We start from the raw sequence: 27,757 nt of genomic DNA, 5'->3' as shown, positions 1-27,757 counted from the left end.
GGGGTCTCCGCGCGCTCTCCGTCACCACGGCAACGGCGCGTGCAGAGGGCGGGGGGCGGGGCCTCGGGGCCTGGCCCCGCCCCCTGCACCTGTCAGTCAGGTGGCGCGCAGCCCACCCTGCTGGGGGCTCGGCCCCGCCCCCCGCCGCCAGGACCCGCTGCCATTGGTCCGGGCGCGGCGAGGCCCCGCCCCCGCGGCGCAGGTTCGGGTGAGAGGCGATCGCGGCCGGAGCGGCACCGGGAGCGGCACCGGAGCGGGAGGTACCGGCGGGGCCGGGCGGGGCACAGCGGGGCCAAGAGGGCCGGGCCGGGCCGGGCTGGGTCGGGTCGGACCGGACCGAGCTGGGCTGGGCCGGGCTGAGCTGGGCCGGGCTGAGCTGGGCTGGACCGGGCTTGGCTTTTCCTTTCTCGCCCCGGCGGAGCTGGCTCGTTGTCGCAACGGGCTGGACAATCGCGACAGGTGCGTGTGTTTCGACAGGCGCGGGTGAATCGGCAAGCGCGGATGGAGGGGAGCGCCCCGCCATCCCCGCCCGGGGCGCTTCGCGGGGTATCGCCGGGCAGAAAGGCTGCATGTGGCCGCCGCCCACCTATGGCGACACACCTGTCGCGACAGGGCGATGGTGTCGCGACAGCGCGAGAGGTTCGCTCGGCGGTGTGTAATACCGGGGACGGTTGCTCCTCGAGCGGGCCCGGCTCCCTCGTCGCGCCCTGTCGCGATCGGCAGCGGAGCAGCAGGTGCACAGGGCACGGCGGAGCGGGGACCCCGGGGCGGCGGGGGCGCGGGGGGCGAGGGGCGGCGGGGGTCCCGCCGGGCCCCGCTCATTGTTCCGCGGGTCTCCCGGGCGGCCCCGCCCCGGCTCGGAGCATCCTTTGTGCTGGGCGGCCCCGGGCTTTGTCTGCGGAGCCGCCCCGGGCCGGCGCGACCGGGACCCCCCGCGCCTCAGGAGCCCGCACGGGGACCCCCCGCACTCCCCGCACCGCGCTCCGGGGACCGCGGCAGCGGCACCGCCCCCGCGCCTCGCCCGGGCCCGGCCCAGCCCGGGGCTGCGCCCGGCCCGGAGCCCACGCCGGGAACGGCCCGGCTCTCCGCGGGGACCCTCGCCGGGCCCCCCCGCCTGGCAGCGCCTCCGTTTCGGTGACCGCCGCTCCGGCCTCCCGCCGCAATGACCTGGGGGTCAGCGCCGGGCGGTGACGGGGACGTGGGAGGGGGAACGGGACCCCCGCGTCCCCGCAGCCCGCGCCGGGACCCTCCGCAGCGCCCCGCGCCCGCTCGGGCGTGGCCGCGACGTGCTCGTGCCCGTGCCCGGGCTGGGCCGGGCCGGGCCAAGGTGCCCGCGGGGACAAGGACCGCCCGCCAGCCCGCAGCATCCCGGGCTTGGCGGCAGCAGCTCTGACGGAGCATCCTTCGCCCGCCGATCGGGCCCCCGCGGGTCTCCCGGTCCATACCGGGGCGGTGGCTCGGTGGCACCGCAGCTCGTCCCGGCAGCGGGACACCGACACCGCCCGGGCCGTGCCCGTAGCGGAGCCAGGGCAGGGCTGGGGGCCGTGGTGGTGCGACCCCCCCGCCGGGCATCTCTCGAGGGAGAGCGGTGCCCACCCAGCCGCCGCCTCTGGCCAGGGACGAGCAGCGGTCGCGGGTCGGTGTCACCGGAGTGACGCTGCCCGAGCCCAGCCTGACAAAGGGGAGTCCCCGGGGCGCGGTGGGCGCGGGGTGGGCGCGGGCAGGGTGGGTGCCGGGGTCTCGGCGGCGCAGACAAAAGCGGGGGGCGGCGAGGGCCCCCGGCCCCGCCGCGCCGCACAATGCGGCAGCCCCGGCACAAAGGCCGGGCCCCGCAGCCGCCCCGACCCCAACAGGTGCCCCCGGCAGCCCCCGCCGGGCTGGGGTCCCTTTGTCCTGCCGGGGTCACAGCTGTCCCCGCGGCAGCCGGCGGGGCTGCCCGCCCCCCGAGGGTCGCGCCGCTTTGTGTGCGGGGAAGCGGCTCCGCGGCCACCGCCTGCCGAGCCGGCCGAGCCGGGGCTGCGGCGCGGCGGGGCGGGGGTCCCCGGGGTGCCGGCCGGTGACCCCCCCGGCGCTGACGCTGCGTTTCTGCCCTGCTCGGGAGCCGCTGTCTGGCAGGAGCCTCGGGCCACCGCGCCAGCACGGCCACAGCCGGCTGATGCTGGCTGTGCCACCGCGCCGCAGCAGCTGGCTGGAACGCGGGCAAGGGCCCTGCTGCCACCAGGGCTGGTGCCACCCTTGCACCGCAGCCCAGGCTGGGGACAGAGGGGCTGAGCCCCTGGGGGTCACTGGTGTGACCACTGGGAGTGAGCTGGGGTCACTGGTGTGAGCTGGGGGGTCAGTGGGAGCAGTGAGGGGTCACTGGGGACAATGGGGGTGAAATGGGGGCACTGGTATGCCAGGTAGGCCACTGTGGGCATCCAGTGCTGGGCATGGGCCTGGCGGCGTGGGGACATCAGGGCTGTGCCACGGGCAGTGCAGGGGGTGGCAGTTCCCAGGGGATGGGGTGGGAAAGGTGCCTGGAACAGCGGCACGAGGGCAGCGTGGTGGCAGCAGTGTGGGTGGCTCCGTGGTGGCTGAGGCCACAGGCAGCACGTGGAGCTGCCAGCTCTCCTCTGTGCACGGTGGCCAGCCCACGCTTGTGCCCCCAGCAATGCCCTGTCCCCTTGCCAGCCCCACACCCCCTCTGCCCACCCACAGCAGCCCCCTGTGCCCTGCTCCCCCGTGCCAGGGCTCTCTCGGTGCTGCAGCACCGCTGGCAGCCGCGTGCTCCGTGCTCCAGATCCGTCACCACAGCCCGCTTTCATCTCAGGAGAGACGTGCTGCCTCCCCCTGCACCCCCCTGTGCACTGTGCTGCCTCCAGACCCCCCCTGTGCACTGTGCCACCCCCCCTGTGCACTGTGCCACCCCCCCTATGCACTGTGTCACCCCCTGTGCACTGTGCCACCCCCCCTATGCACTGTGCCACCCCCCCTGTGCACTGTGCCACCCCCCCTATGCACTGTGCCACCCCCCCTGTGCACTGTGCCACCCCCCCTGCAGCCCCTCCTGCGCCTCGCCCCAGCCCAGCCCTGCTCCGGGGTCCCAGGGGCTCGCAGGGCCAGTGAGCGCCGTGGTGGCACTGCAGGCACCAACCCCCTCTGGTCTCACCCCACCGAGGACAATCTCTGCCCTGTGTCTTGTCCCTGGTGCCACTCAGGGCGGGCCCTGATCCGTGTGGGGGCTCAGTGTCCCTGGCTGGGGCTGCCCCCCTTGTTCCTGTCACCCCCCTCATCCCTGACAGTGCAGCTCCAGGTCCAGCCCATCCCTCATGTGGGGCAGCAGCTTCCCCATGTGCCTGAGGCAGAGCTGGGGGGCAGCGGGGGGGGCAGGTGTGGGCACCGGACCCCCGGGTGCCAGCGTGCCACAGCGGCCTGGCATGCTGCACGAGGTCACTGCCACCCCCTCGGTCCCCTGGGGGCTCCTCAGCGGTGCCACAGCTGCGCATGCCAGTGACATTCCCGAGGGGGGGCCGCCTGCAGGACCCCGGCAGCTGCTCCTGCTGCTCCGTGCCGAGCTGAGGGCACCAGGACGAGGCGCCAGCTGGCACCGGGACCACCCACAGCAGCTCCTGTGCAGCCAGGGGCAGGAGCTGGCCCGGGAGGGGCTTCTGGTGCCCTCCCAGTGCAGCGGTGGTCCCTGGGAGCAGCCACTCGCCCCCAGCCTTGCAGCTGCAGTGGCCCGGGAATGCCCAGCTGCCAGCAAAGCCCATCCCAGGGCCACCACGGCTGCTGCCAGCTCTGGTGTCACTTGAGAAGCCATTTGCTGCCCAGCAGGTGTTGGGGTGGGCGCTGGGGATCCCTGGCACAGCTCAGGACGGTTCCAGAGCCCTGTCCCGGTCCCAGCACACCCGAGGCCACAGCGGGGCTGTGGCAGCACCAGCCACCCCTGGCCACAAGCTCCCTGTCCCCAGCAGCAGCAGCCCTTGCCCATGGCTCAGTGCTGGCCCCAGGGCGCCTGTCCAAGGGTCTGGGCACCCTGGACTTGGGTGGGCAGCAGGGGCCGTTCCCTCAGCCCTGCTTGGTGCCAGCATCGTGTCAGCCGTGCCAGCCTGTCCCACAGTGCCCGTGTGGGTGCCTCGGGCTTCACCTGCTGGGGGCTCCCTGGTGGTCCCTGCAGTGGGGGCAGTGGGGCAGGGCTCTCTTGGTGGTCTCTGCAGGGGGCTCTCTGGTTTGGGGGTTCTGCTGGGGTCCCCCCTCACCCCCCTCAGGGTGGGCACAGCTGGCATGTGCTGTCCCTGCTCTGATGGGTCGATGGTGTGTGACCTTCACCAAATGACTCATTGATCCTGTCTGGGGTGCCCCCCGCTGCCGGGGGCAGGGCTGAGGCAGTGTGGGGGTCTCTGGCAGAGCTGGCACCCCATGGGGCTGGGGGCAGAGGCCCCAGCGAGTGGTGCCAGCCCCGGTGCTATCCGTGCCTGTCCTGTCACTCACAGGGACAAGGTGAGCAGCCTGCCCTGGGCGTGGGTGCTGTCACTTTGTGGGGACGCCCATGGCACACGTGGCAGTGGCAGTGGAGGGTGGCAGGATGGGGTCTGGCAGCCCCGCTCCAGGTGCTGGGTGTGCAGGGTGGGTGGCACTGGCCGGGTGCAGCCTGCAGCCTCTGGAGCAGCGAGGCATTCCCCAGCTCTGTGCCAGGGCCCCTCCTCCCCGCGGATTTCCCGGGATAATCCATGGACATGGCCCGTGGAGGATGCGCAGCTGCGGGGCCGAGCCCTGCCCGCACTGGGGCACCTCGGGCGGGGTGGGCAGGGCAGCGACCCCCAGCCCGGGGGGCTCCCGGCGCCGACCCCGGCCTCTGCCCCGCAGCACCATGATGGCCAACGCGGCCACCATGCGGATCCTCATCAAGGGGGGGAAGGTGGTGAACGACGACTGCACCCTCGAGGCCGACGTCTACATCGAGAACGGCATCATCCAGCAAGTGGGGCGCGAGCTGATGATCCCCGGCGGCGCCAAGGTCATCGACGCCACCGGCAAGCTCGTCATCCCGGGCGGCATCGACACCAGCACCCACTTCCACCAGACCTTCATGAACGCCACCTGCGTCGATGACTTCTACCACGGCACCAAGGTACCCCCGCGCCTGAGCCCTGCGTGGGGTCTTCTCCGGGGGCTCCCCGGGGGCACAGACCGGTGCCGGCAGCTCTCAGCTCCGCGGGCACCCCAGTAGCATCAGCTCCGCAGGAGCATCGTGGCGTGGCACTGCCTGTCCCCGTGTCCCCATCCATCACTTCTCCTCTGTCACAACCCTCCTCCCACGCCGGGGCCGTGGCACCCCGTGCCAGCCCGGGGACCCTCTGCCCTCCCCGTGCCGGTGGCGCTGTGTACCGAGTGTTGCCGCCTGGGAGTGTCAAGGGGCCAGCACAGGACTGTCCCTGCAGCTTGTCCCACTGTCCCCGGTGCCCTCACAGAGCAGCCATTGTGCCAGGCCAGCGCTGGCCGTGCCTGTCCCCAGGGTGTCCCTGGGCAGGGGGCTCGGTGCCGTGCTGGAGGGAAGGGGCCGGTGCCATCCCCGCGGGTGCCATACACCAGGCCTGCTCCCTGTCACTGTCACCCGCCTCGTGGCACCACGGCGGCACCTCCCGAGAGGGCCGATGGGCAAAGGAGCTTTGGGGATTAGCGGGGCCGGGTGAGCCGGGGACAGCGGCGGTGCCACCGCGCCTGCACTGCCGCCCACGCTGCCGCCGCGGGGGGGTCCCCGCAGGCCCGTCCCACACGGGGCTCCGTGCCAGGGGGGCTGCTGGGTCCCTCAGCACCCCAAATCCAGGGCTGGGGGCTGGGGGGCAGTGGGTGCCCCGGTGGGGCAGGTGGGACCCTCCAGATGTGTCGTGTGCCCAGATGTGCTGCTGCAGATGGGCAGCCATTGGTAGGGCCGGGGGGCTGCAGGGGTCCCCACCTGCACCCAGGACCCCCAGATGTCTGTGGGCATCACCCAAAGGTGGCAGCCCCATCCTGGCACCTGGGAGCTCGCCTGGCTCACGGCAGGGCGGGGTCGGTGCCGGCGGTGGGGGATGAATCCCGAGCCCCACCGTGGTCCCTGTGCCCCCAGGCAGCGCTGGTGGGGGGCACGACGATGATCATCGGGCACGTCCTGCCCGACAAGGAGACGTCGCTGCTGGACGCGTACGAGAAGTGCCGCAGCCTGGCCGACCCCAAGGTGTGCTGCGACTACGCCCTGCACATGGGCATCACCTGGTGGGCGCCCAAGGTGAGCCGGGCACGGCGCCGGGAGCAGCTGCCGGGGCTAATTCCCTGCCCCGCTGATCCCATTAGCTGCTTGGGGGGTAGGCTGAGCCCCCAGGATGCCTTTTGAGCTGCCCTGAGCTGGGCTCAGCGGGGCAGGGGCTCAGGGGTGCCCCGGGGTCCCTGTGGGGCTGAGCCCCTCACTGGGGCAGGGAAGGTGCTGCTGCTGCCCCAGTGAGGGGAGCAGAGTGGCCAGAGCTGGTGGTCCCGGTCTCAGGAGACCCCAACCCCCAGCATGACCCCCATGGGGGTGGCAGGCAGGACTGGTGACCAGACCCCATCCCACACTCAGCCCTGCAATCCCCTCAAAGCTGCTGCAGTGGGATCAGACCCAGCTCCCGGCTGTGCTGCAGGGAGACCCCGGCCCTGACCCCCCTGCCAGCAGAGCAGGGGCAGAGGGATGGAGCGGGCACCCCCTGGGGGCAGGAAAATCCCTTCTGCTCCCCCTCAGCATCTGTCACTCCCCATGTCACCCACAAATCCACATCCCCTGTCCCTGGGGACAGCCGGGGCCCCTCGTGCAGCGAGGCCCCGCTCTGAGCCCCGGTCCCGGTGCAGGTGAAGGCAGAGATGGAGACGCTGGTGCGGGAGAAGGGGGTGAACTCCTTCCAGATGTTCATGACCTACAAGGACCTGTACATGCTGCGGGACAGCGAGCTCTACCAGGTCCTGCGCGCGTGCCGCGACATCGGCGCCATCGCGCGCGTGCACGCCGAGAACGGCGAGCTGGTGGCCGAGGTGAGGGCACAGCGCGGGGGGCAGGGGGCGCCCAGCTGGGCAGCAGAACTGTCACCCTGACCCCCCAATTCCCCAGGGAGCCAAGGAAGCTCTGGATCTGGGAATTACGGGGCCGGAGGGCATCGAGATCAGCCGGCCTGAGGAGGTAGGTGATGGCAGGTGTCACCGTGTCACCAGCAGTGGCATGGGATGTGGCTGGGGTGGCCCAGAGCACCCATACAGCTGCCACCACCCATGCCTGTGTCACCCACACCCCCGCTGGTGCCACCGCTGTGTATCACGTGGGTCACCGCCGGCTCTCTCCGCAGCTGGAAGCTGAGGCCACGCACCGCGTCATCACCATCGCCAACCGGGTGAGTGGTCCCGAGCATCACCGGGCTGGGGGTGGCGCCCCGGTGCCACGGGGGTCCCGGTGCCACGGGGACCCCCGGGGAGCTGGGCTGCCCTGGACACAGCACTGCTGACCCCTCTCCGCAGACCCACTGCCCCGTGTACCTGGTGAACGTGTCCAGCATGTCCGCAGGGGACGTCATCGCCGCCGCCAAGATGCAAGGTAGGGGACACGGGGACACGGGGAGGAACACGGGGAGGGACACGGGGAGGGACACGGGGGGGACACGGGGAGGGACACGGGGGGGACCTCCCTCCCAACACACCCGTGGGCAAGGGGCACCTGTGTGGGTACAGAAAAACCAATGACACAGGACACACCGGGGGGGTTTGGGCTTGGGGGGATGGGGACGTGGATCGTGGAGCTGTGGACACGCAGAGACACGTGGGCACCCATGGACACGGGCAGGAATAGACCCAGGCACGAGAACACGTGTGGGCCTGTGGGGCTGTGCCCTGGCACAGGTGAGCACACCTGGGCCCAGCTCTGCTCATACACACGGGATACACACAGGGCATATACGGGACACACACATGAGCACATACACAGGTCACACATGAGGCACACACAGGACACACACACAGGTCACATACACAGGTCACACATGGGACACACACAGGGCACACACAGGACACACACGGGGCACAGACATGAGCACACATGTGAGCACACACAGGTCACACGGAGGTCACATTTGGGGAACACAGAGGTCACACATGTGAGCACACACATGGGGCACACACATGAGCGCACACATGAGCGCACACGGGTCACACACAGCCCACACATGAGCACACACAGGAGAGAGGGATCACACCCTGATGGGAACAGGGGTGTGCTGACCCGGACAGCGCACACGCGTGTGCCCCTCGCACGCACGCCTGTTGCACACCCGTGTGCTCCGCCTGGCAGGGAAGGTGGTGTACGCAGAGACGACCACGGCGCACGCCACGCTCACCGGGCTGCACTACTACCACCAGGACTGGTTCCACGCCGCCGCCTACGTCACCGTGCCGCCACTGCGCCTCGACACCAACACCTCCGCCTACCTCATGAGCCTGCTCGCCAAGTGAGACCTGTCCCGGGTGCTCTCCCTGCCCCGGACACCTCTCCCTGCCCCACGGACACCTCTCCCTGCCCTGGACACCTCTCCCTGCCCCATGGGCACCCCCTGCCTGCCCCGGGCACCTCTCCCTGCCCCATGGGCACCCCCTCCCTGCCAGCCAAACCTGCCGGTGCCATCTGGGCATGCTGGTGTTTGGCACAGCCAGGGGTCCCACCCTGGGTGCCAGGCTGTCCAGCTGTGCCATTGCCCCCTGCACTCTGCCCCCCTGGTGCTGTGGCTTGAGGCACCTCATCCTTTGGGCACCCCACCTGGTGGGCTTTGGGCTGTCTGTGCCTCTCTGGGCACTGGGCACCCTCGGGACACTCCGTGGGTACTGCACTTCCTAAGCACTCGCTGAGCACCTGGGCTGTGGGTGCTCCACTCACCCACTCCCTGCATGGGTGCTCCTTTCCCCAGGCACTCCATCTCCAGGCATCCCATGGTGTGGGTGCCCCATTCCCTGAGCTCTGGGCTCCCCGGGCCCCCCATGGCAGGGGTACCCCATTCCCTGAGCTCTGGGCTCCCCAGGCCCCCCATGGCAGGGGTACCCCATTCCCTGAGCTCTGGGCTCCCTGGGCCCCCCATGGCAGGGGTACCCCATTTGGGCGCCCCAAGCAGCCCCGGCAGTGCCATCCCCAGCCTGCTCTGTCCCCCACAGTGACACACTGAACATTGTGGCCTCGGACCACCGGCCCTTCAGCACCAAGCAGAAGGCCATGGGCAAGGAGGACTTCACCAAGATCCCCCACGGTGTCAGCGGGGTGCAGGACCGCATGAACATCATCTGGGAGCGTGGCGTGGTACGGCACTGCTGGCCCGGGCACGGCGCTGGGGGCTCACTGGGGCCTCGTTGCACTGGGTTCACCCCCTGGCATGAGGGCAGCGGGCAAGGAGCTCCCTGGAGGGCCCCAGGGGGTCCTGGCAAGGATCCTGACCCCACGGCATGCCTGGGATTCTTGGGGGACCTGGGGGTGGCAGGGAGTGGCCCAGCCCAGCCTGTCCTCACCCCCGCTCCGGTGGCAGGTGGGGGGTAAGATGGACGAGAACCGCTTCGTGGCCGTGACCAGCTCCAACGCTGCCAAGATCCACAACCTGTACCCCCGCAAGGGCCGGATCATCCCTGGCGCCGACGCTGACGTGGTGGTCTGGGACCCCGAGGCCACCAAGTAGGTGCAGCCCGTGGCAGGGGGCTGGGGGAAGGCTCCCCGTGCCCCCAGCGCCCGCTGACCCCCCCGTCCCCCTGCCCAGGACCATCTCTGCCAGCACCCAGGTGCAGGGCGGGGACATCAACCTGTACGAGAACATGCGGTGCCACGGGGTGCCGCTGGTCACCATCAGCCGCGGGCGCGTGGTCTACGAGAACGGCGTCTTCATGTGCGCCGAGGGCACCGGCAAGTTCTGCCCGCTGCGCTCCTTCCCCGACATCGCCTACAAGAAGCTGGTGCAGCGGGAGAAGGTACGGGGGCAGCCAGGGCTGTGCCAGGGCTGTGCCAGGGCCTTGCCGGTGCCAGAGCGGTGCCGTGGCCGTGCCGGAGCGGTGCCGTGGTGTGGGACAGGGCTGCACCGTGCTGCTTGCTGGAGGGAGCTGCAGGGGACAGTGGCTGTGCCAGAGGAGGGGCTGTGCCAGGCCGATGCCACGCTGTGACAGGAGCACAGAGCAGGGGACAGGCGGCCCCTGAAGGGACCCCAGAGGATGCTGCCCTGGGCCCTTGCCAGCACACTGCCGTGCAAGAGGACAGTTGTCCCAACACGTGTGTGGCCCGTGGCCATTTCAAGGCGTGTGCTGAGCGTCGAGGCCCCCCATGCCCCCCATGCAGGCTGTGCCCTTGGCTGGCTCTCCCGAGGCAGCCCCACGGCTCACAGTGGCCCCCGGTGCACTGGGACACGTGTGGCCCAGCGGGGACATCCGGGAGCTCTGGCAGTCCCTGTCACTAGGGCCCCCTGTGTCCCCGTGCTGTGGCTGTAGGGGACAGGCTGGGGGACAGTGTGGTACTGATGCTGCAGGGGACGGGGGCAGCCGGGGGCATGGTCACAGGAGGATGATGGCAGCACTGGGGCGCTTGTGGGGAGCTCTGTGTGGCTGGGGGTGGGCACAGGGCATCGCATGCGTTTGGCTTTGCTTGGCTTTGCTTGGATTGGCTCGGCTTGGCTCTGCTTGGCTTCGCCGGCGGGACGGGGCGAGGGGCTGCTCTGCCAGGGCCACCCACCCGCCCAGCCCCTGCTCCTGCCCTGGCACTGCTTTGCACCGGGAGCCCCGCAGCCCGCCCAACACCTCTCCGAGCGCCCCCTCCCCAGCGCAGCCCCTCCCCAGCCCCAGCATGGCCCGGCCCCGTCCCCCCGCCCGGCCGATCCGCACCCCGCACGCCGCCGGCGCTGCGGGCCCCCGCCCCGCCGCTGATGCTGTCTCCGCTCTCTCTCTCGCTCCCGGCAGAGTCTGAAGCTGCGGGGTGTGGATCGCACCCCGTACCTGGGGGACGTGGCCGTGGTTGTGCATGCCGGGAAAAAAGAGACGGGGACGCCCCTGGCCGATACGCCCACCCGGCCGGCCACACGACACGGGGGCATGAGGGACCTGCACGAGTCCAGCTTCAGCCTGTCCGGTAAGAGCGGGGCCGCGGCGGCGCCCGGCGCTCCGGCCGGGGCTCCCCGGCAGCCCCGCTTGGGGCGCTTGGCCCCCGGGGTGTCCCCGGTACCCCCAGTGCCACCTCCCAGGGTGCTCCCAACGCCACCGCAGGGTGTCCTGGCGTCCCCCCAGGGCTGTCCTGTCACCCGCTCCTCCAGGCTGTCCCCATCACCCCCGCAGGGCGTTCCCGCTGCCACCCCGAGGTTCCCCAGCCATCCCCACCTCCCCCCTCGGGCGCAGCCCTCCCTCCCGGGCAGGGGCCGTGGCAGAGCAGGGGCTCGCCCAGTCCGGATCGGCAGCCTCAGCCCTCGCCCGTCCCTCCGAGCACCGTCCGTCGTGTGGCTGCGCTGGCTGCGGGTCTGGGGCGGGCTGGGGGGCACCGGGGGTCTGTGGGGAAGGATGGAGCCGGTGCCGCACCGGCTGCCCGCGCCGTGCCAGGCCCCGGTGATGCTCCGTGCCCGCCAGCACCGCTCGGTGCTCTGCGGGCACCGGGGCCGCTCTGCCCCGGGGGCAGCGCCGGGGGCAGCCCCGGCTGTACCAGGGCGGGCACAGGCCAGGGCTGCGAGGGGCACCGGTCAGTGCTGGTCAGTACCGGTCAGTGCTGGTCCGTGCTGGTCCGTGCTGGTCCGTGCTGGTCTGTGCTGGTCAGTGCCGGTCAGTGCCGGTCAGTACCGGTCAGTGCTGGTCAGTACCGGTCAGTGCCGGTCAGTGCCGGTCAGTGCCGGTCAGGACCGGTCAGGACCGGTCAGTGCCGGTCAGTGCCGGTCAGTACCGATCAGTGCTGGTCCGTGCTGGTCCGTGCTGGTCAGTGCTGGTCAGTACCGGTCAGTACCGGTCAGTGCTGGTCAGTGCTGGTCAGTGCTGGTCAGTGCCGGTCAGGACCGGTCAGGACCGGTCAGTACCGGTCAGTGCTGGTCAGTGCCGGTCAGGACCGGTCAGGACCGGTCAGGCTCCCCCAAGTGCGGCACAGCCGCGGTGGGAGGGGTCACACGGAGCCCCCGCTGTCCCGGCGGTGCCGGGGGCTCACGGGGCCGTGCCCCCCCGACTCCCGCTGACCGTCCGTGTGTCCGGCAGGTTCTCAGATCGATGACCACGTTCCAAAACGAGCCTCGGCCCGGATTCTCGCTCCCCCCGGGGGCCGGTCGAGCGGCATCTGGTAGAGCCGGGGACCTGTCCCCCAACTGAGGACCAGGGCCGCCCCCAGCGCCCCCGGGCCCCGGCTCCGGCGGGCTCCCCTCCCGCGGGGGCCCCGCCCGGCCCCCGTGCCGCCGGCGGGGCCGTGCCGGCGGCGGGGCCGTGCGCGGGGGCCGGGGGCCGCGGAGGGCCGGGGGCAGCGGGTGCCCCCCCGGCCCTTTTCTGTTTGCACGTTGGATTTGGATCAGTGAATTTTTGACTTGTTTGTGCATCACGTGGAAATACTCTGAAGTGGTTTGTGTCACTAGCGTAGGGGAGACGCAGGGACCCCCCCCTTCTGCCCCAGCCTACCCCATCCCTGAACCCCACCCACACCACCATCCCCATCCCCATTCCCGCCTCCATCGCCATCTCCCCCCTCCTGTCCCCATCCATCCCCATCTCCCCACTCCTGTCCCCATCCATCCCCGCTGCTGTCCTGCCTTCCCTGGACCCACTCACCATCTCTGGCCCCCATCTTCATCAGCACTCCCCCAGTTCCATCCCTGCACCTGAACCCCCATTCCAACCCCTCCAGCCCAGCCCCCCACTCCCATCTCCTCTGCCCCATCCCTTACCTGATCTCCATCCCTGACCCTTGTCACCAGCCCCCACCCTTGTTTGCACCTCCCTTTCTGCCCCCTCACAGCCCCGCTCTGTCCCTGCACCCCCATCCAGATCCCTGCACTCCATCCCAATCCCTGCACCCCATCCCTATCCCTGCACCCCATCCCTGTCCCTGCACCCCATCCCTATCCCTGCACCCCCATCCCGATCCCTGCACTCCATCCCAATCCCTGCACTCCATCCCAATCCCTGCACCCCCATCCCTGTCCCTGCACCCCCATCCTTATCCCTGCACCCCCATCCCTATCCCTGCACCCCATCCCAATCCCTGCACCCCCATCCCTATCCCTGCACCCCCATCCCTATCCCTGCACCCCATCCCTGTCCCTGCACCCCATCCCTATCCCTGCACCCCCATCCCGATCCCTGCACTCCATCCCAATCACTGCACTCCATCCCAATCCCTGCACTCCATCCCAATCCCTGCACCCCCATCCCTGTCCCTGCACCCCCATCCTTATCCCTGCACCCCCATCCCTATCCCTGCACCCCATCCCAATCCCTGCACCCCCATCCCTATCCCTGCACCCCATCCTTATCCCTGCACCCCCATCCCTATCCCTGAACCCCATCCCTGTCCCTGCACCCCCATCCCTATCCCTGCACCCCCATCCTGATCCCTGGGCCCCTATCCCTATCCCTGCACTCCCACCCCTATCCCTGCACCTCCCCACCCCCACACACCTCCTTCCTCCCCACCTGGAGCTCCCCCAGCCCCGCAGAGAGTGGTGTCACACCTGTGTCCCACCCGTGTCACACACACCCGTGTCACACACACCTGTGTCACACGGTGTGTCACACCTGCATGGGGCAGTGGGGTGTTTGCACACTCGTGTGCACAGGTGAACCCCTGGGCAGGTGTCAGCACACCTGCACACGTGTGTCCCAGTGTCTCACCTCTGTGGCACCTGTGGCGGGCCCTGCCAGGACCCTGCTCACCTACCAGGTCACCTCTCACCTGCCAGGACCCTGCTCACCTGCTGGGTCACCTCTCACCTGCCAGGACCCTGCTCACCTGCCGGGTGCCCAGCACTGCCCCCGTGGGGGTCCATGTGTGTGTGGTCCTGCCCAGGAGCCCCTCTCCCCGTGGTGCTCTCGGGGGTGCCCCAGCCCCGGCCCCTCCTCGCCCCGTGTCCCCTGTGCCCTCCCCTGTAGGTCCCTGTAGGTGTTTGGGGGCCGCTGGGCCGCTGGCGGGGGTCCCGTGTCCCCCGGGCGGTCCTGCAGGGCCGATTTAGGAACATGCCGTCCGTTGTTTGCTCATTAAAGACCGTTCACAGCGCCTGGCCCGCGCCTCTCTGGGGGCTGGGGGGGCTGGGGGGAGAGGGTCGGGGTTGGGGACCCCCCTGCCACAGCCCTGACACGGGGACACAGCAGGGACACGCATGGAGACGTGGGAACACGAGGGGACGTGGGACATGCATGAAGGTTTGGGGACACGTGTGGGGACATGGGAACACAAATGGGAAACGTTGGGGACATGGGAACACACATGGGACACGCTGGGGACATGGGAACACAAATGGGACTCGCTGGGGATGTGGGAACACACATGGGACGCGTTGGGGACATGGGAACACAAATGGGACTCGCTGGGGATGTGGGAACACACATGGGACACGCTGGGGACATGGGAACACAAATGGGACTCGCTGGGGATGTGGGAACACACATGGGACACGTTGGGGACATGGGAGCACACATGGGACACGTGTGGGTGCATGGGAACACACATGGGACCCGTTGGGGACGTGGTGAGGCGAGGGGGGTCACGGCCGGGGCTGTCACCGCGTGGACACGTCTGCTCAAACAAACACAGGTGGGTGCAGGGGATGTGGGGGGACACGGGGGTCGTGACCAGGCTCTGGGGTCTCGTAGGTGTTCACCAGGGCTCTGGGGGTCCCAGGGGAGCCACAGGTGGCCCCACATATCCCAGGATAATTTGGGGTCGGGGGGCTCTGAGAGAGAGCTCGCAGTGGTATCGAGGGGATCTCGGGAGGGTCCCTGGGAGCATCCCAGAGAGGTCCCGGGGGAGCCTCGGGGTTCTCAGAGGGGTCTTGGGGGCTCTGGGTGGAGGTCCCAGGAAGAGTCTTGAAGGGTGACAGAGCAGTCCTGGGGAGGGTCGCTGAGGGGTCTGGGGGGTGGTGCCGGGGGTGTTTAGGAGGATCCCCGAGGGGTCTGAGGGTGTTTAGGGCGGTCCAAGAGGGGTCTCGGGGTGTTTAGAGGGAATCCTAGAGGGGTCTAGGGGTGTTTCAGGGGTGTCTCTGAGGGGTCTGGGGGTGTTTAGGGGGTATCTCTGAGGGGTCTGGGGCTGTTTCAGGGGTATCTCTGAGGGATTTGGGTCTGGAGGTGTTTCAGGGGTGTCTCTGAGGGGTCTGGGGGTGTTTAGGGGGTATCTCTGAGGGGTCTGGGGTTTTTAGAGGGTATCTCTGAGGGATTTGGGTCTGGGGGTGTTTTAGGGGTGTTTCTGAGGGCTCTGGGGGTGTTTTAGGGGTGTTTCTGAGGGGTCTGGGGGTATTTCAGGGGTATCTCTGAGGGGTCTGGGGGTGTTTCAGGGGTATCTCTGGGGGTGTTTTAGGGGATATCTCTGAGGAGTCTGGGGGTGTTTCAGGGGTATCTCTGGGGGTGTTTTAGGGGTGTTTCTGAGGGGTCTGGGGGTGTTTTAGGGGTGTTTCTGAGGGGTCTGGGGGTATTTCAGGGGTATCTCGGAGGGGTCTGGGGGTGCAGAAGCCGCTGTCCGCCACCAGGGGGCGCCGGTCGGGCCCGTTGCCATGGCGACAGAGGGGCTCGGCCATGTCTGTTGTCAGGCGGGAGGGGGCGTGGCCAGGCGCGTTGCCATGGCAGCAGAGGGGGCGTGGTCAGCCCTTTGTCGTGTTGAATGGGCGTGGCCAACCCATTTCTGCTCCCATGAGGGGCGTGGTTACGTCCGTTGCCATGGCAGCGGGGGCGGGGCGGAGCAGTTGGCACCGCCCGCGGGGGGGGTGGCGCAGGCGCGGTCGGTCCGTGCGGTTCCGGCCCGGTCCCGGTCCCGGTCCCGGAGCAGCGGAGAGGGGGCAGTGCAGCGGCGGCGGCCGCGGCCGAGCGGTGAGTGCGGCGGCACCGCGCAGGGGGCAAGGCAGGGAGCGGGCGGCGCTGCCGACATCGCCCGCATCCCCGCACCGGCCGCCGCCGCCCGGCAGGACCGGCCGGGGGGGCCGCGGGGCCTGCGGGGATGGACTGGCGGGGCCGGGCCCGGAACGGGGCTGGAGAAGTGAGGCCAGAGGGGCGAGGGCCTCCGGGGATGGAGCGTCCGGGGAGAGCGGGCCCGGTTCGCCCGCTGGCGCCGGGGATGGAGCTGTTGAAGCCGGGCCGCGAACGGGTCTGGGCTGAGCGGCGGGGCCGAGCGGTCCCGCGGGGCCGGGGCGGCGGGCACGGCCTGACTCAGCGGCCGCCGCTCCCGCGTCCCGGCTGCGGCTCCCGCGGGACCGCGGGCATGGCACGGAGCGCTCCCGGTACGGAGCGTGGCACGGCACCGGTACGGCACGCCGGGAGCTGTAGTCTGGGCTCCGGCACCGCGCGGCACCGGCCAGGGCAGCGCCGCCGGTACCGGCCATGGTCGGGGACCGGGCACCACCCGGAGACCTCCGGTGTCGGGGGATCCTGCGGGAGCCGGGCCGCCGCCGCTCGGGCGCTGCCGGGGCCGCCGGTCCGTCCCGCGGGAGCCGCTGTGGGTGATGCTCCCGGGATGCCGCCGGAGCGGTCCGGAGCGGCAGGTGGCTGTCACCGTGACACACCGAGCGCGACGCGCTCTCGGTGCTCGGGCTCATGGCGGCACGGTGGCACCGGTACGGCAGTGTCACCGGTAGGGTGTCGGTGTCACCGGCGCGTGCGTGTCGGGACGGGCCCGGGGCCCTTCCCGGCGCTCCCCCGCCGTTCCCGGGATATCCAGTCCCGTCTCCTGCCGGGGATGTTCCCGAGCGGGCCTTCCCACCGCGGTCGGGCACGCAGAGCCGGCCCCGCTGACACCCCGGGGTCCCGGGGATGGCGTGAGCGCTTACGGTGTCCCCATGGCGCGTGCGGGGACACTCTGGGGACAGCCCTGCGCCGTCACGGGCGCGTTGTCCCGGCCGGGGATGCGAGCGTGTCCCGCACCCGCCGCGGCGCTCCCAGCCCGGCTCATCCCGCGGCATTAATATTTCAGGAGCGGGGGGGAGGGCTCCGCTCTGCACATGCTCCCGCCGCCGTACCGAGTTATTTAGGTTAGCGGGAGCCGAGCGGGGCGGGGGGATTTGTGCGCTCGGGCACTCGCTCTGCGCCCCGAGCATCGCCGCCGGGAGCCGCCAGCTCCCGGTGCGTGAACGGCCGGGCAGCCTCGCCGCGGACCGGGACGGGCACCGCCACCGGGACGCAGGGAAGGGTGCTGGGGCCGGAGCCGGTACGGAGCTGGGGATGGAGCCGGTGCGAGGCCGGGCGCTGCCCGCCCCCGGCAGACCCGCCCGCGCCCAGCACAGCGCGGGCTGTGGCAGGGGATGCTCTGCTCGAGGGGGGGATGTGGCTCTGGGGGGCACCTGGGGGGGACGTGGGCGAGCGGCCCTCGCTGGTAGCACCGGGGCCGCCGTGCCCGCTGCCACATCCTCGGCAGCCCCGCGGCGGCTCCGCGCGGCGCTCGGCCCCCGCCGGGCTGTCTGCCACCCCCCTCGCGTGTTTGTCACTTGAGAAGCCACCGGGACGGCTCCCAAAATAGAACCCGCCAGTCGCAGCAGCCCAGTTCGCACCGGCACCGCGGTGCTGCTGGGCCGGCACCGGCGCGCTGCTCGGCCCCCGGTGCCCGCCGTCGGTGCCGCCCTCGGCCGCCGCGCTGGCACCTCACGGCCTCACTCTGCTCCCGTTTGTTTGGGCAGAGCGGCCGGGGGGGCTGCGGCGTGGGACCGGGCCCGGACGACCTCTGCGTGCGCCCCGGCAGCGCCGCGGGACGGGCACGGACGCACGCCCGGGGCTTCGGTCGCCGTCGGGCCGTGATTAGCAGCTCCTGCCCGGACAATTAAAATGCAGCGGTAAGCGTCCCTCGCCTGGCCGGGCGCCCGGCAACAACCCCTCTCCTCACGGCCTGCCGGGAATCTGGGCCGAATTCTTATTTTCATTAGCTTTTTTGGCAAGAGCCGGCGGCAAACCGGCTGGGCCGGAGGCTCCCGGCCCTGGGCGCGTCCATCCCCCGGCGTCGGGGCGGCAGTGGGTCGGAGGGTGCCGCAGGCCCTGGCTGCCCTGTCATTACACCGGGGCGTGCTCGGCGCTGCGCCGGGGGCTTGGGAGGGTGGGGACGGAGCGGGTGGCACCGCGCGCCCCGGGCGGCGTCCCCGCTCCGCCATCGGGGCACGCCGGTGCCTGGCGGGGTCAGGATTCTCCCGGTAGGTCAAGGTGCTCCCGGCGGGATCAGGGTTCTCTCCCGCGTCGGGGTTCTCCGCGTGGATCGGGGTGCTCCCCACGTGTCAGGGTTCGCCCCCGGGCTCTCACGTGTGCCGGCGTGTGCGGGAGTCGCGGTCCGGCCGGCGCGGTGACACCCCGGTTCATCCCGGCGGGGAGTCTGGGGGTCCCCGCCCCGGCCCCCCCAGGGCGGCCGCTCCGGGTCCACCGGGCATCCCCCGCTCAGCCAGGGCACGGCTCGCGGTGGGCTCATGCCCCGCTCTGCCGGCAGCTGCCCCGGTTAATTGGGGAGGGGCCGGCGATGCGGGGGGTGCCAGCTGCTCCCGGCCGTGCCCGGTGCCCGGTGGCCGCGCTGCCGCCCCCGCCGCAGCCCCGTGCCCGGCGCGGCGGTGCCCGGCAGCCGCGGCACCGCAGTGCGCGTGGCTCTGGCTCAGCGCCGCGCATGACTCAGCTCCGCTGCCGGAGCCAGGGGAGGGGGAAGGTGGGGAGAGCCCGGCGGGGACCCCTGCCCTCACCCCGGAGCCTCCATGCCACGAAACGGGCGCGGGACGGGCTTTGGCTCTCGCCGGTGGCGGGTGCGGCCCGGTGCGCATCTCGCCGTGCCGGGGGCGGCGGCGGCGCGGGGGCCGCGGTTCCAGCTGCTGCGGTGGTGGCTAAAAATACCGACCCCCCCCCCCGCGGCTGCGTGCGGTAACGCGGCGGGGTGGGCCGGGGGTCCCGGGGCTCCGGCCGCGGCAGGGGACGCGCCGGCTCAGCTGCCGGTGGGGTTCAAGCGGCCGTGAGACATCGCCGGTGCTGAGTCACAGCGGTGCTGGACCCGGGAGCGGGGGAACTGCGGCCACCGGGACCTTTTGCCCCCCAAACGGGCCCGGGGGGGGACAGCACCCCGGGTTGGCAGCGCCCCGCAGGCCCCCAGCACTGCACCCCCAGGGCACAGATGTGCGCTGGTAGTGTCCCCCCCTCGTCCCCCCGGGCTGTGGCACGGGAGGGGGGCTAGGGGAGCTGCAGCCCCCCCTGCCCCCGCCTGGCAGCTGGCCCGGGCCCGCAGCCCCCCTCGCCGAGGAGGGAAGCGGATTAACGCCGCCGCTGCCGCCGCTGCCGCGGGGGGGCGCGGGGTCAGCGGGACCCCCGCTCCCGGGAGGGGCAGCAGGGCCGCTCGTCGGTCGCTGCACTGAAGCATTTCGAGCAGGACAGTGAGAGCGGGGCTTGGTGCCCCCCACTCTACGCTGGGGCTCCCTGTGCTCTGCCGTGCAGGGGCTGCAGCCGGGGGGTCCTGGAGCCCTCAGCCATCTGGGCACAGGCCACCGCCTCCTGGCAGATGTTGCCCCTCTAAGCCCTGCTCTAATGGACCCCTCTCCCGATCCCGGCCCCGGCAGATTAGGCAGCACCAGGGGCCGGAGAGGGGGGCCCTAAGCTGCTTACGGGCAGCAGCCCCCGGGAGCCCCATGGGCTCACAAGGGCAGCAGCCCTGCTGCGCAGGGGCAGTGCCCCCGGCAGTGCCTGCATCCCCCCAGCACTGCCTGCGTCCTGGGACCCCTTCCCCATGAGTCACATCCTGCCCTGAATCCACATCTCACTCCCAGCAATACCCCAGACCTGGCTCCCCTCGGTGCCCCTGTTCAGGGCAGGGGTCCCCCTGGCTGGGTGGGCCACACTGGGGCTTCTGGGGGCTCTCAAGCCTCCCTGCCACGCCTTGGGGGTGCAGCTGGAGTGGGGGGTCCCACAGGCTGCACCATGGCAGCCTGGCCCTGCTGTCCCTGGGTGTAGGAGCACAGCTGGGATGGGCACCCTGGGTCCCTGTGCCCCAGAGCCAGAGTGTGGGTGGGATGGATGACCCGGGTCCCAGTGCCCCTGGTGTTGGAATCTGGGTGGGATGGGCACCCTGGATCCCAGTGCCCCTGGTGTTGGAATCTGGGTGGGATGGATGACCCAGGTCCCAGTGCCCCTGGTGTCGGAGGCTGGGTGGGATGGGCACCCCGGGTCCCAGTGCCCCTGGTGTTGGAGGCTGGGTGGGATGGGCACCCCGGGTCCCAGTGCCCCTGCGGGGTGGGAGTCCCCGGGGTGCTGGTGTGACCCCTGTCTCTTAGCAGCTGGGGCATGGCCGTCAATGTGTACTCGACATCGGTGACCAGCGAGAACCTGAGCCGCCATGACATGCTGGCCTGGGTCAACGACTCCCTGCAGCTCAACTACACCAAGATCGAGCAGCTCTGCTCAGGTGGGCCTGGGGGGCGGTGTAGGGGACGTGGGGGGGTTGTCGGGGTGCCCCAGCCCCCCTGACGTGCCGTGGGCCCGGCGCAGGCGCTGCCTATTGCCAGTTCATGGACATGCTGTTCCCCGGCTGCGTGCACCTGCGGAAGGTGAAGTTCCAGGCCAAGCTGGAGCACGAGTACATCCACAACTTCAAGGTGCTGCAGGCCGCCTTCAAGAAGATGGGAGTGGACAAAGTAGGTCCATGGGGACAGCGGGGGCCGCCCTGTGGGAGGCTGCCCCGCTGGGGTCCCTGCTGTTGTGTGCCAGCGTCCCCACCGTGCCAGCGTCCCCGCTGTGCTGGGGGCCACGCGGCGCCCCCAGCCCCTCCGTGTGCCCCCAGATCATCGCGGTGGAGCGGCTGGTGAAGGGCAAGTTCCAGGACAATTTTGAGTTCATCCAGTGGTTCAAGAAGTTCTTTGACGCCAACTACGACGGGAAGGAGTACAACCCGCTGCTGGCGCGGCAGGGCCAGGACGTCGCGCCCCCCCCTAACCCAGGTGATCACATCTACAACAAACCCAAGAAACCCATTGGCACTGCAGGTAATGTCCGGGGCCCCCCGGCGAGCGCTGCCCCCCGCCCTCTGCACCCCGTGCTGGCCACGGCCAGGCGCCCCCCGACCCCTGCCTGCGCCCCGCTCTGCTGCCTGCCTGCCTGCCACCGGGGAACGGGCGGGTGTGCAGGGACACCGACACCGTGGAGGAGCAGGCATCTTGGCTGTCTCGGTCTGCCTGTTTGTCACCCCAGGCCCCCTGGCTGACATCCCCCGTGCCGTGCCACCACCCTGCAGCTCCCGTGGGCGCTGGGGGCTCCCTGTGCTGGCCCTGGGTCTGGGGCCTCCTCAGATCCCATGCCGAACCCCAGACAAGCCACGAGCACTCTTGGAGGGCTGGGGGCAAGATTTGCCAGGGGAAACTGAGGCAGGGGGGAGGTGGAAGTCGGGAGAGCCTGGAGCCGTGGCTGTGCACACAGTATCTGCCTGCCCTTGCTGCCCACCACTGCCCCCCACACAATGCAGGGGGTCCCTGCTGGCAGACCCCCAGCCGGCATTAACCCTTTGGTCCCCGTGTGCTGTCAAGTCCCCCAGAGGACCTCCCCCACGGGCCCCAAGAACACCCCGAACCCAGCCCGCCTCGGCAACGTGCCCAGCGGCATCCTACGGAAAAACTCGCCCGCCACCCGCAACGGCGGCACCGAGGCTGACGCGCAGATCCTGGAGCTCAACCAGCAGGTAGGGGCTCCCTGCCAGGGATGGGGACATGGCAGGGCTGGGGGCCACTGAGGGCTCCAGCCGGGCAGGGGCTCCCTGCCAGGGGACAAGGGCACGGCAGGGCTGGGGGCCACTGAGGGCTCCAGCCGGGCAGGGGCTCCCTGCCAGGGGACAAGGGCACGGCAGGGCTGGGGGCCACTGAGGGCTCCAGCCAGGCAGGGGCTCCCTGCCGGGGGCTGGAGCGCACTGTGGGACTGGGGGGGCTGAAGGTTGTGGCTGTTTCCGTCCCCCACAGCTGATGGACCTGAAGCTGACAGTGGACGGGCTGGAGAAGGAGCGGGATTTCTACTTCAGCAAACTGCGGGACATTGAGCTCATCTGCCAGGAGCACGAGAACGAGAACAGCCCCATCATCAGCGGCATCATCAGCGTCCTCTATGCCACGGAGGTGAGGGCGGGTCACCTCGGAGCCCGTGTCCCTGCCCTGCTTTCTGGGAGGGGAGGGACTGATCTGCCTCCCCCGAGCTGCTCTCGGCCTTGTTCATTCCACGGGGTGCTGGGAGGGGGCTGGGCTTTGCCAAAGCCCTCTCGCCACGCCAGGTGGAGGTTGCTGTGCCCACCTGTGCCACGCCTGTGCCGACGGCTGCCGTGTTTCCCGCAGGAGGGCTTTGCCCCACCAGAGGACGACGAGCTGGAGGAGCAGCCGCCAGAGGACCAGGACGAGTACTAGCCCCGGCCCGCGCCCGCGCCCCCCGCGCCGCCCCCCACCATAGACATTCGAGGTCCGAGCCCGCGCCTCGCCCTGCACTGTCACAGCCGTCGTGGTCTCCGGCAGCTCCAGGGGGAGCCCGCCATCTCCATAACCAGCCGACATCCCCTGGGCGAGGAGCGCGGCTGCGCCGGGGGCCGGGGCTGCGCACGGGCTCCGGCCCCACGCTGAGGCCTGCCCGCGCCACCCCCTCCCCGTATTTATTTCTGTTGTCCCCCTGGTGTGAGCGAGTGCCACCTCCGCCCTGGGGCCCTGCCTGCCCACGGTGAGGGTGAGAAGGTGCACCAAGCCCTCGGGGCTGGCCCGGGGTGCCGTGTACTCCTCACCTTGCCGGGACCCTCAGGGCCCCAGGAGCCCCATGGCAGAGTGAGTGCCGGCCTGGCAGCCACAGAGCACAGGAGGGAGATGTTGGTTCAGGTTCCTGGAAAGGGGAAAAGGAAGCCCCAGCCCGGTCAGGCCATGGCAGTGGGGGGTACCTGCAGCCACGGGGGTCCCGGAGAGGGAGCCTGTGCTCGCCACGGCGTGGAATGGCAGTGGGCCCTCTCCTCTCGCCCGTGGCCCCCCCAGAGCCGGGGCTGGGGTGGGTCACCGCAAGGGCTCGCAGCCTCGCCCGCCCTGGCTGCCATGTCCCTGTCGCATTGCTTGTCTGGTCCATCACTCCGGTCGCAACGCTGCATCTGTGTTCGGTTTTATTTAAATAAACTCGTGTGGTAACACTGCGTCCTGCCCGTGCTGGGGGTCACCGCGAGGTCTCGGACTCGCGTCCTGGCCTGGGGGTTCCTCTGTGCTGACAGACCCTGGCAGGAGGGGGGAGCTGGAGCCGACCCCAGTGGAGACTCTGGGACCACAGCGTGTGATGAGGGCCGGGTCGAGAAGCTGCGTCAGCAGTTCCTTCAGGGGTTAATGAGGGCTGTAACCAGTTCCTTCAGGGGTTAATGAGGGCTGTAACCAGTTCCTTCAGGGGTTAATGAGGGCTGTAACAGCCCGGAGCAGCCCCGACACCTGCTCCTGCTTCGATCCGGGCCGGATCCTCGGGGGCAGCAGAAATCGTAACACATTTGGACATGTAGAAGGCTTTTCACTGAGATGTCATTCATTGAAGTTACTGCTAGAACTTATTCTATTTTTGACCAGAAGACCAGGGGAGAGCGCGAACGCAGTCCCCCACTACCACAAATTATGCAGTCGAGTTTCCCGCATTTGGGGAAATCGCAGGGGTCAGCACACCCGGAGTGCAAGGGATGAGCCTCGCCCTGGGAAAACCACCTGCCTGATCATGGTGTCTCCCCTGCCAGGTAAGTATGCCCGACAGCCCCCCACCGCCCCGCACCCCGCCCGCCGCACGCCTCACCAACACACGCCCACCCACACCGCGCCCGCCGCCCCGCCCGGCCCCGCGCTGCGGCCCGGCCCGCACGGCCCGGCCCGCGCAGCGCCCGCGGACACGGCGGGACAGCGGCGTCTGTGCGCGGGCCGTGTCCCGGCATGCAGCGCGGGTTGTTCTCATTTGCATGGACACGCCCCTTACGGCGCGCGGCACCGCTCTCACCTCCCGGGCTCATTTGCATAGCCACGCCCTCTCCCCCGCCCCGGCCTCGGGCAGCGCCCCCTGGCGGCGCGGCGGAGCCTCCGAACGGACCGGGACCCGAACGGACCGGGACCCTGAACGGACCGGGACCCTGAACGGACCGGGACCCGAACGAACCAGGACACGGGCGGGGCAGGGATCGCCGGGCTCTTTACACCGCGCTCGTCGCCGCTCCGTGCCGGGCAGAGGGAAGACACTCCCAAAAAGACAAGGATGGGTATTTCCCGAGGGATGCCTGTAACGATGGGAAGAAGGAGGAGAGAAGAGCCAAAAGAAATGACCGTATCTGTTGTGAGGGGCAGCGAAGAGGCAGAGGACAAGGTGTGTCTCAGGGACAAGGTCGTGAGCTGGGATTGACGGCCCTCCAAAGGAATCAGGGTGTGGATTGCAGGCACGAGGGGCTGAGCAGGGACAGAGGGAAAAATCAGAAGAGGAAGAAATTGGACTCGACTGAAGGGCACCGGAGGCATCTCCTATTTCCCTGGCCAATCCTTGGGTGCCAGTTAAGCCAGGGAATGGAACAGTGGTTTTCTAGTGGATATTGCAGTATCTTGTTCCATAGTTTCTGGCTGTAAGGGGCCTTTGAGTCAAAGGTCATTGTTGTTGCTGCAATGGGAGGAAATCCTCCAGGGCAGGAAAGCCCCCAGGGGCAGGAAATCCCCCAGACAACCCTTGGGAGTGCAAAATGACCCCGTGGCTTTCTCCACTGCCAAGTGCCCTCTGCCATTGCTCGGGCAGGGGTTGCTGTGCACGTTAAATGCACAATTAACTTTTCCAAAGGATGCTGTCCACTTTGCATATTCCTCTAGAAAATGCATGGAAAATGCAGCTCTGCCCATTCAGCCAGGGAAAGCTGGGTGAAGAAGAGGACTCGCCTGGTGAAGTTTTAGGTGCACTCACTGCACCGGTTTGGGCTTTGGGAATCCTGGGGCAAGAGAGAAACGTGAGTCCACTGAGAGCTGAACTGAACCCGAGAGTCCAACGGGTAAGAAAAGACCAATCCCGAAAAAATGAGAGGCCCAAGGAGGACTGGAAATGTTAATGGGCTCTTTTTTAGAGTTTGGGTTGTTGCCAATTGGAATTTGCCACTCTAATCCCCCCAGAGAAGAAGCCGAAATCATCGGGCCAGGCTGGGGCAAGAGTTACGGGAGCTCAGCGCCCGGAACGCCGATGTTCAGGGCTTGTCCCAAATCCCGACCCCTTCCCGCTGAAGCACGGAATAAGGAGTTCAAAATTAGGAATTGTAAAGCAGGAGTGTTTTATCTGTAGCTGGGACACACGGGGGGATATCTCCTCCAAACCTTGTGTATCTGTCAAGACCAGGTCCAGGTTTAAATGCACGTGGATCCCACAGACCCACACCTCCCCACCCGCCCATTCCCTGCCTTCTCTCCCTCCTGTTCTAATCAGCTCTCACACCTCCTGGTGGGGTGAGCTGGGGTCTTGGGGGGAAGGCCGATGTCTTCCTCAGGCTGATCTTCACTTCTGGGCAGTGGAGCTTTGGCTGTTTTTCAGGGCACTTTGCTTTTGCCAAAGATCAGGAGCTTGATTTTGCTGGATTCAAGCCACAGAGTTCTGCTTTATCGATTTTTGACAAATACCCAGGTCCTGCTTTGCTGAGTTTCATCATTATACATCTTACCTGTGTGACTTCTACTCGGTAACTGCCTGACAACCAAACTTCATAGCTGATCCTCTGTGTGTTCTCAGCACAGGCTGTTTCTCTGGTTCTACAAAACCACCAACAGCTGCTTCTAAACTCCTGTGGTTTTATATTCATGAGCATCCTCCCCATCACTGCCTCGGTCCCGGAGAGCAGCGCGGGCTCTGCGGTGCTGGCTGTGGAAGAGTCTCCTCTCGCACCCCAGGGTGAACAGCGTCACCTCGACCTTGCTTGGGAGAGGGAAAACCCAGCTCAGAGGGGGAAATGATTTCTGGGGATTTGAATGAAACTTTGCAGTTCTTTTCAGTCGTTCATCCGTACTGCAGACAGACACTTGTGACTGACCCATTACCCCGCGGAGTCCGTGCTCCCGCTGATCTTTTCTCTTAGGGGAAGGAGAAGGCCGAGAGGAAGGGACGGTCTGGGCGGGAGGCACCGGGGGGTCACCGGCAGGACCGGGCAGCTCCAGGGAAAGGCAATTCCGGCGGCGGGACACGGTGAGCACCGAGCCACCGCCACGGCCTCGGAGCAGAACCCGGCCCGGACGGAGCCAAGAGCCGCGGGCTGGGGGCAGCGGCGGCCGCGGCACACGGGGCTCCCGGCGGGGCCCGGCCGGGCGGGACCGGGAGCGGCGGGAGCGGAGCGGAGCGGGCGGGGCCGGGGCGGGAGAGTGGGCGTGTCCATGCAAATGAGACAACCCGCGCTGCATGCCGGGACACGGCCCGCGCACAGACGCCGCTGTCCCGCCGTGTCCGCGGGCGCTGCGCGGGCCGGGCCGTGCGGGCCGGGCCGCAGCGCGGGGCCGGGCGGGGCGGCGGGCGCGGTGTGGGTGGGCGTGTGTTGGTGAGGCGTGCGGCGGGCGGGGTGCGGGGCGGTGGTGGGGTGTCGGGCATACTTACCTGGCAGGGGAGACACCATGATCAGGCAGGTGGTTTTCCCAGGGCGAGGCTCATCCCTTGCACTCCGGGTGTGCTGACCCCTGCGATTTCCCCAAATGCGGGAAACTCGACTGCATAATTTGTGGTAGTGGGGGACTGCGTTCGCGCTCTCCCCTGGTTTAGCGGTTCAAAGACAGATACTTGCAGAAGTAACTGAGCCGTGTTGTTCTCGGACTACATTAGAGTCGATAGTCAAGAGAGAGCGCGCAGGGTTCTCCCCAGTTCTGATACGCTAATTTTGAAGCTTTGAGAAAAGCTAAGGTTACAGTTTATAATAGATGTTGCTGATTTAGCTGAAATGAATAGATAAACTTCGGTGAAATCCGTTAATCAGTTAAAAGTTAGAGGATAGTTAAAAGAAAACGGATTTAAGATAAGCTACCCCGGATTTAATAACTCATTGCTTGGCAAACAGAGAAACTAATCAATACACCACCAGACCTCCTGTTTCCAGAAACCCACTGAAATAGTCCTGGAAAACAGGAAACAGGGAGTTCTACCAGCCATCAATCACATCTGCACTGAAAAGGCTGAAAGTTTAGAATGAGGAGAGCTCGTTTTACTTCCTCCTTTTGGTGACCACTCCTCACAAAAGGACCCCCGACCCATTTCAGAGAACAAACTCCCCATGCTTAATCGCCTTTGTGTCAATTAGCATTCGAAGCGGACAAGAGGAAGTCACAGGGGTATGAATATGCATTTGTATTTTGTATATTCAACATTTTTGTAAATAAAAGGCTTTGTAATTACCTGCGATCTTTGCAGTGCGCATTAGGGAGCGATCCCACGCGCTGCCCGGCGTCGCAATGAACATACACTTTCTAACTTTAACTGTTAGAGAGTGTTTTGTCCGTCACAGTTGAATATTGATATTAGATTGATATTCATATTTTAATAAATCAGTTCGACCCGAGCGGAGCCGTTCCTGGCCGAGCGCTGCACCGAGAACCGCTCGCCCATGATGGACTCGGCAGCGCCTGGCACCGGATCGGGACGGGGC

At 68.5% G+C, this 27,757-nt stretch overlaps 2 protein-coding genes and 2 non-coding genes across 7 annotated transcripts; 3 read left to right on the top strand and 1 right to left on the bottom strand.

The window, feature by feature from the left end:
• The first annotated feature begins 181 nt into the window (after positions 1-181).
• On the top strand, positions 182-12,665 carry DPYSL5 (dihydropyrimidinase like 5). Of its 2 annotated transcripts, none has more exons than XM_063391796.1 (13): positions 182-260; positions 4,846-5,110; positions 6,089-6,247; positions 6,841-7,020; positions 7,097-7,165; positions 7,329-7,373; positions 7,498-7,573; positions 8,324-8,480; positions 9,175-9,316; positions 9,540-9,682; positions 9,765-9,972; positions 10,948-11,116; positions 12,214-12,664. In XM_063391796.1, exons 2-13 carry the CDS (start codon positions 4,850-4,852, stop codon positions 12,297-12,299), a joined length of 1,695 nt encoding a protein of 564 aa, XP_063247866.1. In that variant the 5' UTR covers positions 182-260; positions 4,846-4,849; the 3' UTR covers positions 12,300-12,664. The 2 variants fall into 2 exon arrangements, with proteins under 2 accessions (XP_063247866.1, XP_063247867.1); XM_063391797.1 differs by lacking the exon at positions 182-260 and adding an exon at positions 343-459 and having other exon boundaries at positions 12,214-12,665.
• Positions 12,666-15,888: 3,223 nt separating this feature from the next.
• MAPRE3 (microtubule associated protein RP/EB family member 3) lies at positions 15,889-23,287 on the top strand. 3 transcript variants are annotated; one of them, XM_063422383.1, is made up of 8 exons: positions 15,889-16,020; positions 17,817-17,969; positions 20,427-20,554; positions 20,638-20,783; positions 20,930-21,086; positions 21,669-21,820; positions 22,095-22,247; positions 22,461-23,287. In XM_063422383.1, the coding sequence occupies exons 2-8, from the start codon at positions 17,962-17,964 to the stop codon at positions 22,527-22,529; spliced, it is 813 nt and encodes a 270-aa protein (XP_063278453.1). In that variant the 5' UTR covers positions 15,889-16,020; positions 17,817-17,961; the 3' UTR covers positions 22,530-23,287. The 3 variants fall into 3 exon arrangements, with proteins under 3 accessions (XP_063278453.1, XP_063278435.1, XP_063278443.1); XM_063422365.1 differs by having other exon boundaries at positions 20,930-21,131; XM_063422373.1 differs by lacking the exon at positions 17,817-17,969 and having other exon boundaries at positions 20,930-21,131.
• Positions 23,288-23,707: 420 nt separating this feature from the next.
• LOC134547833 (U1 spliceosomal RNA) lies at positions 23,708-23,871 on the bottom strand. Its single transcript, XR_010079622.1, has one exon. It is a non-coding gene; the product is annotated as a U1 spliceosomal RNA (small nuclear RNA).
• A 2,839-nt stretch (positions 23,872-26,710) lies between these two features.
• Positions 26,711-26,874, top strand: LOC134547832 (U1 spliceosomal RNA). The gene has a single exon (XR_010079621.1). It is a non-coding gene; the product is annotated as a U1 spliceosomal RNA (small nuclear RNA).
• The last annotated feature ends 883 nt before the right edge of the window (positions 26,875-27,757 follow it).

This window comes from Prinia subflava, chromosome 2, assembly GCF_021018805.1.
Source record: "Prinia subflava isolate CZ2003 ecotype Zambia chromosome 2, Cam_Psub_1.2, whole genome shotgun sequence".
NCBI lineage: Eukaryota > Metazoa > Chordata > Aves > Passeriformes > Cisticolidae > Prinia > Prinia subflava.
Note: the sequence above shows the minus strand (reverse complement) of the source record. Positions and strands in the feature narration are given on the sequence as shown.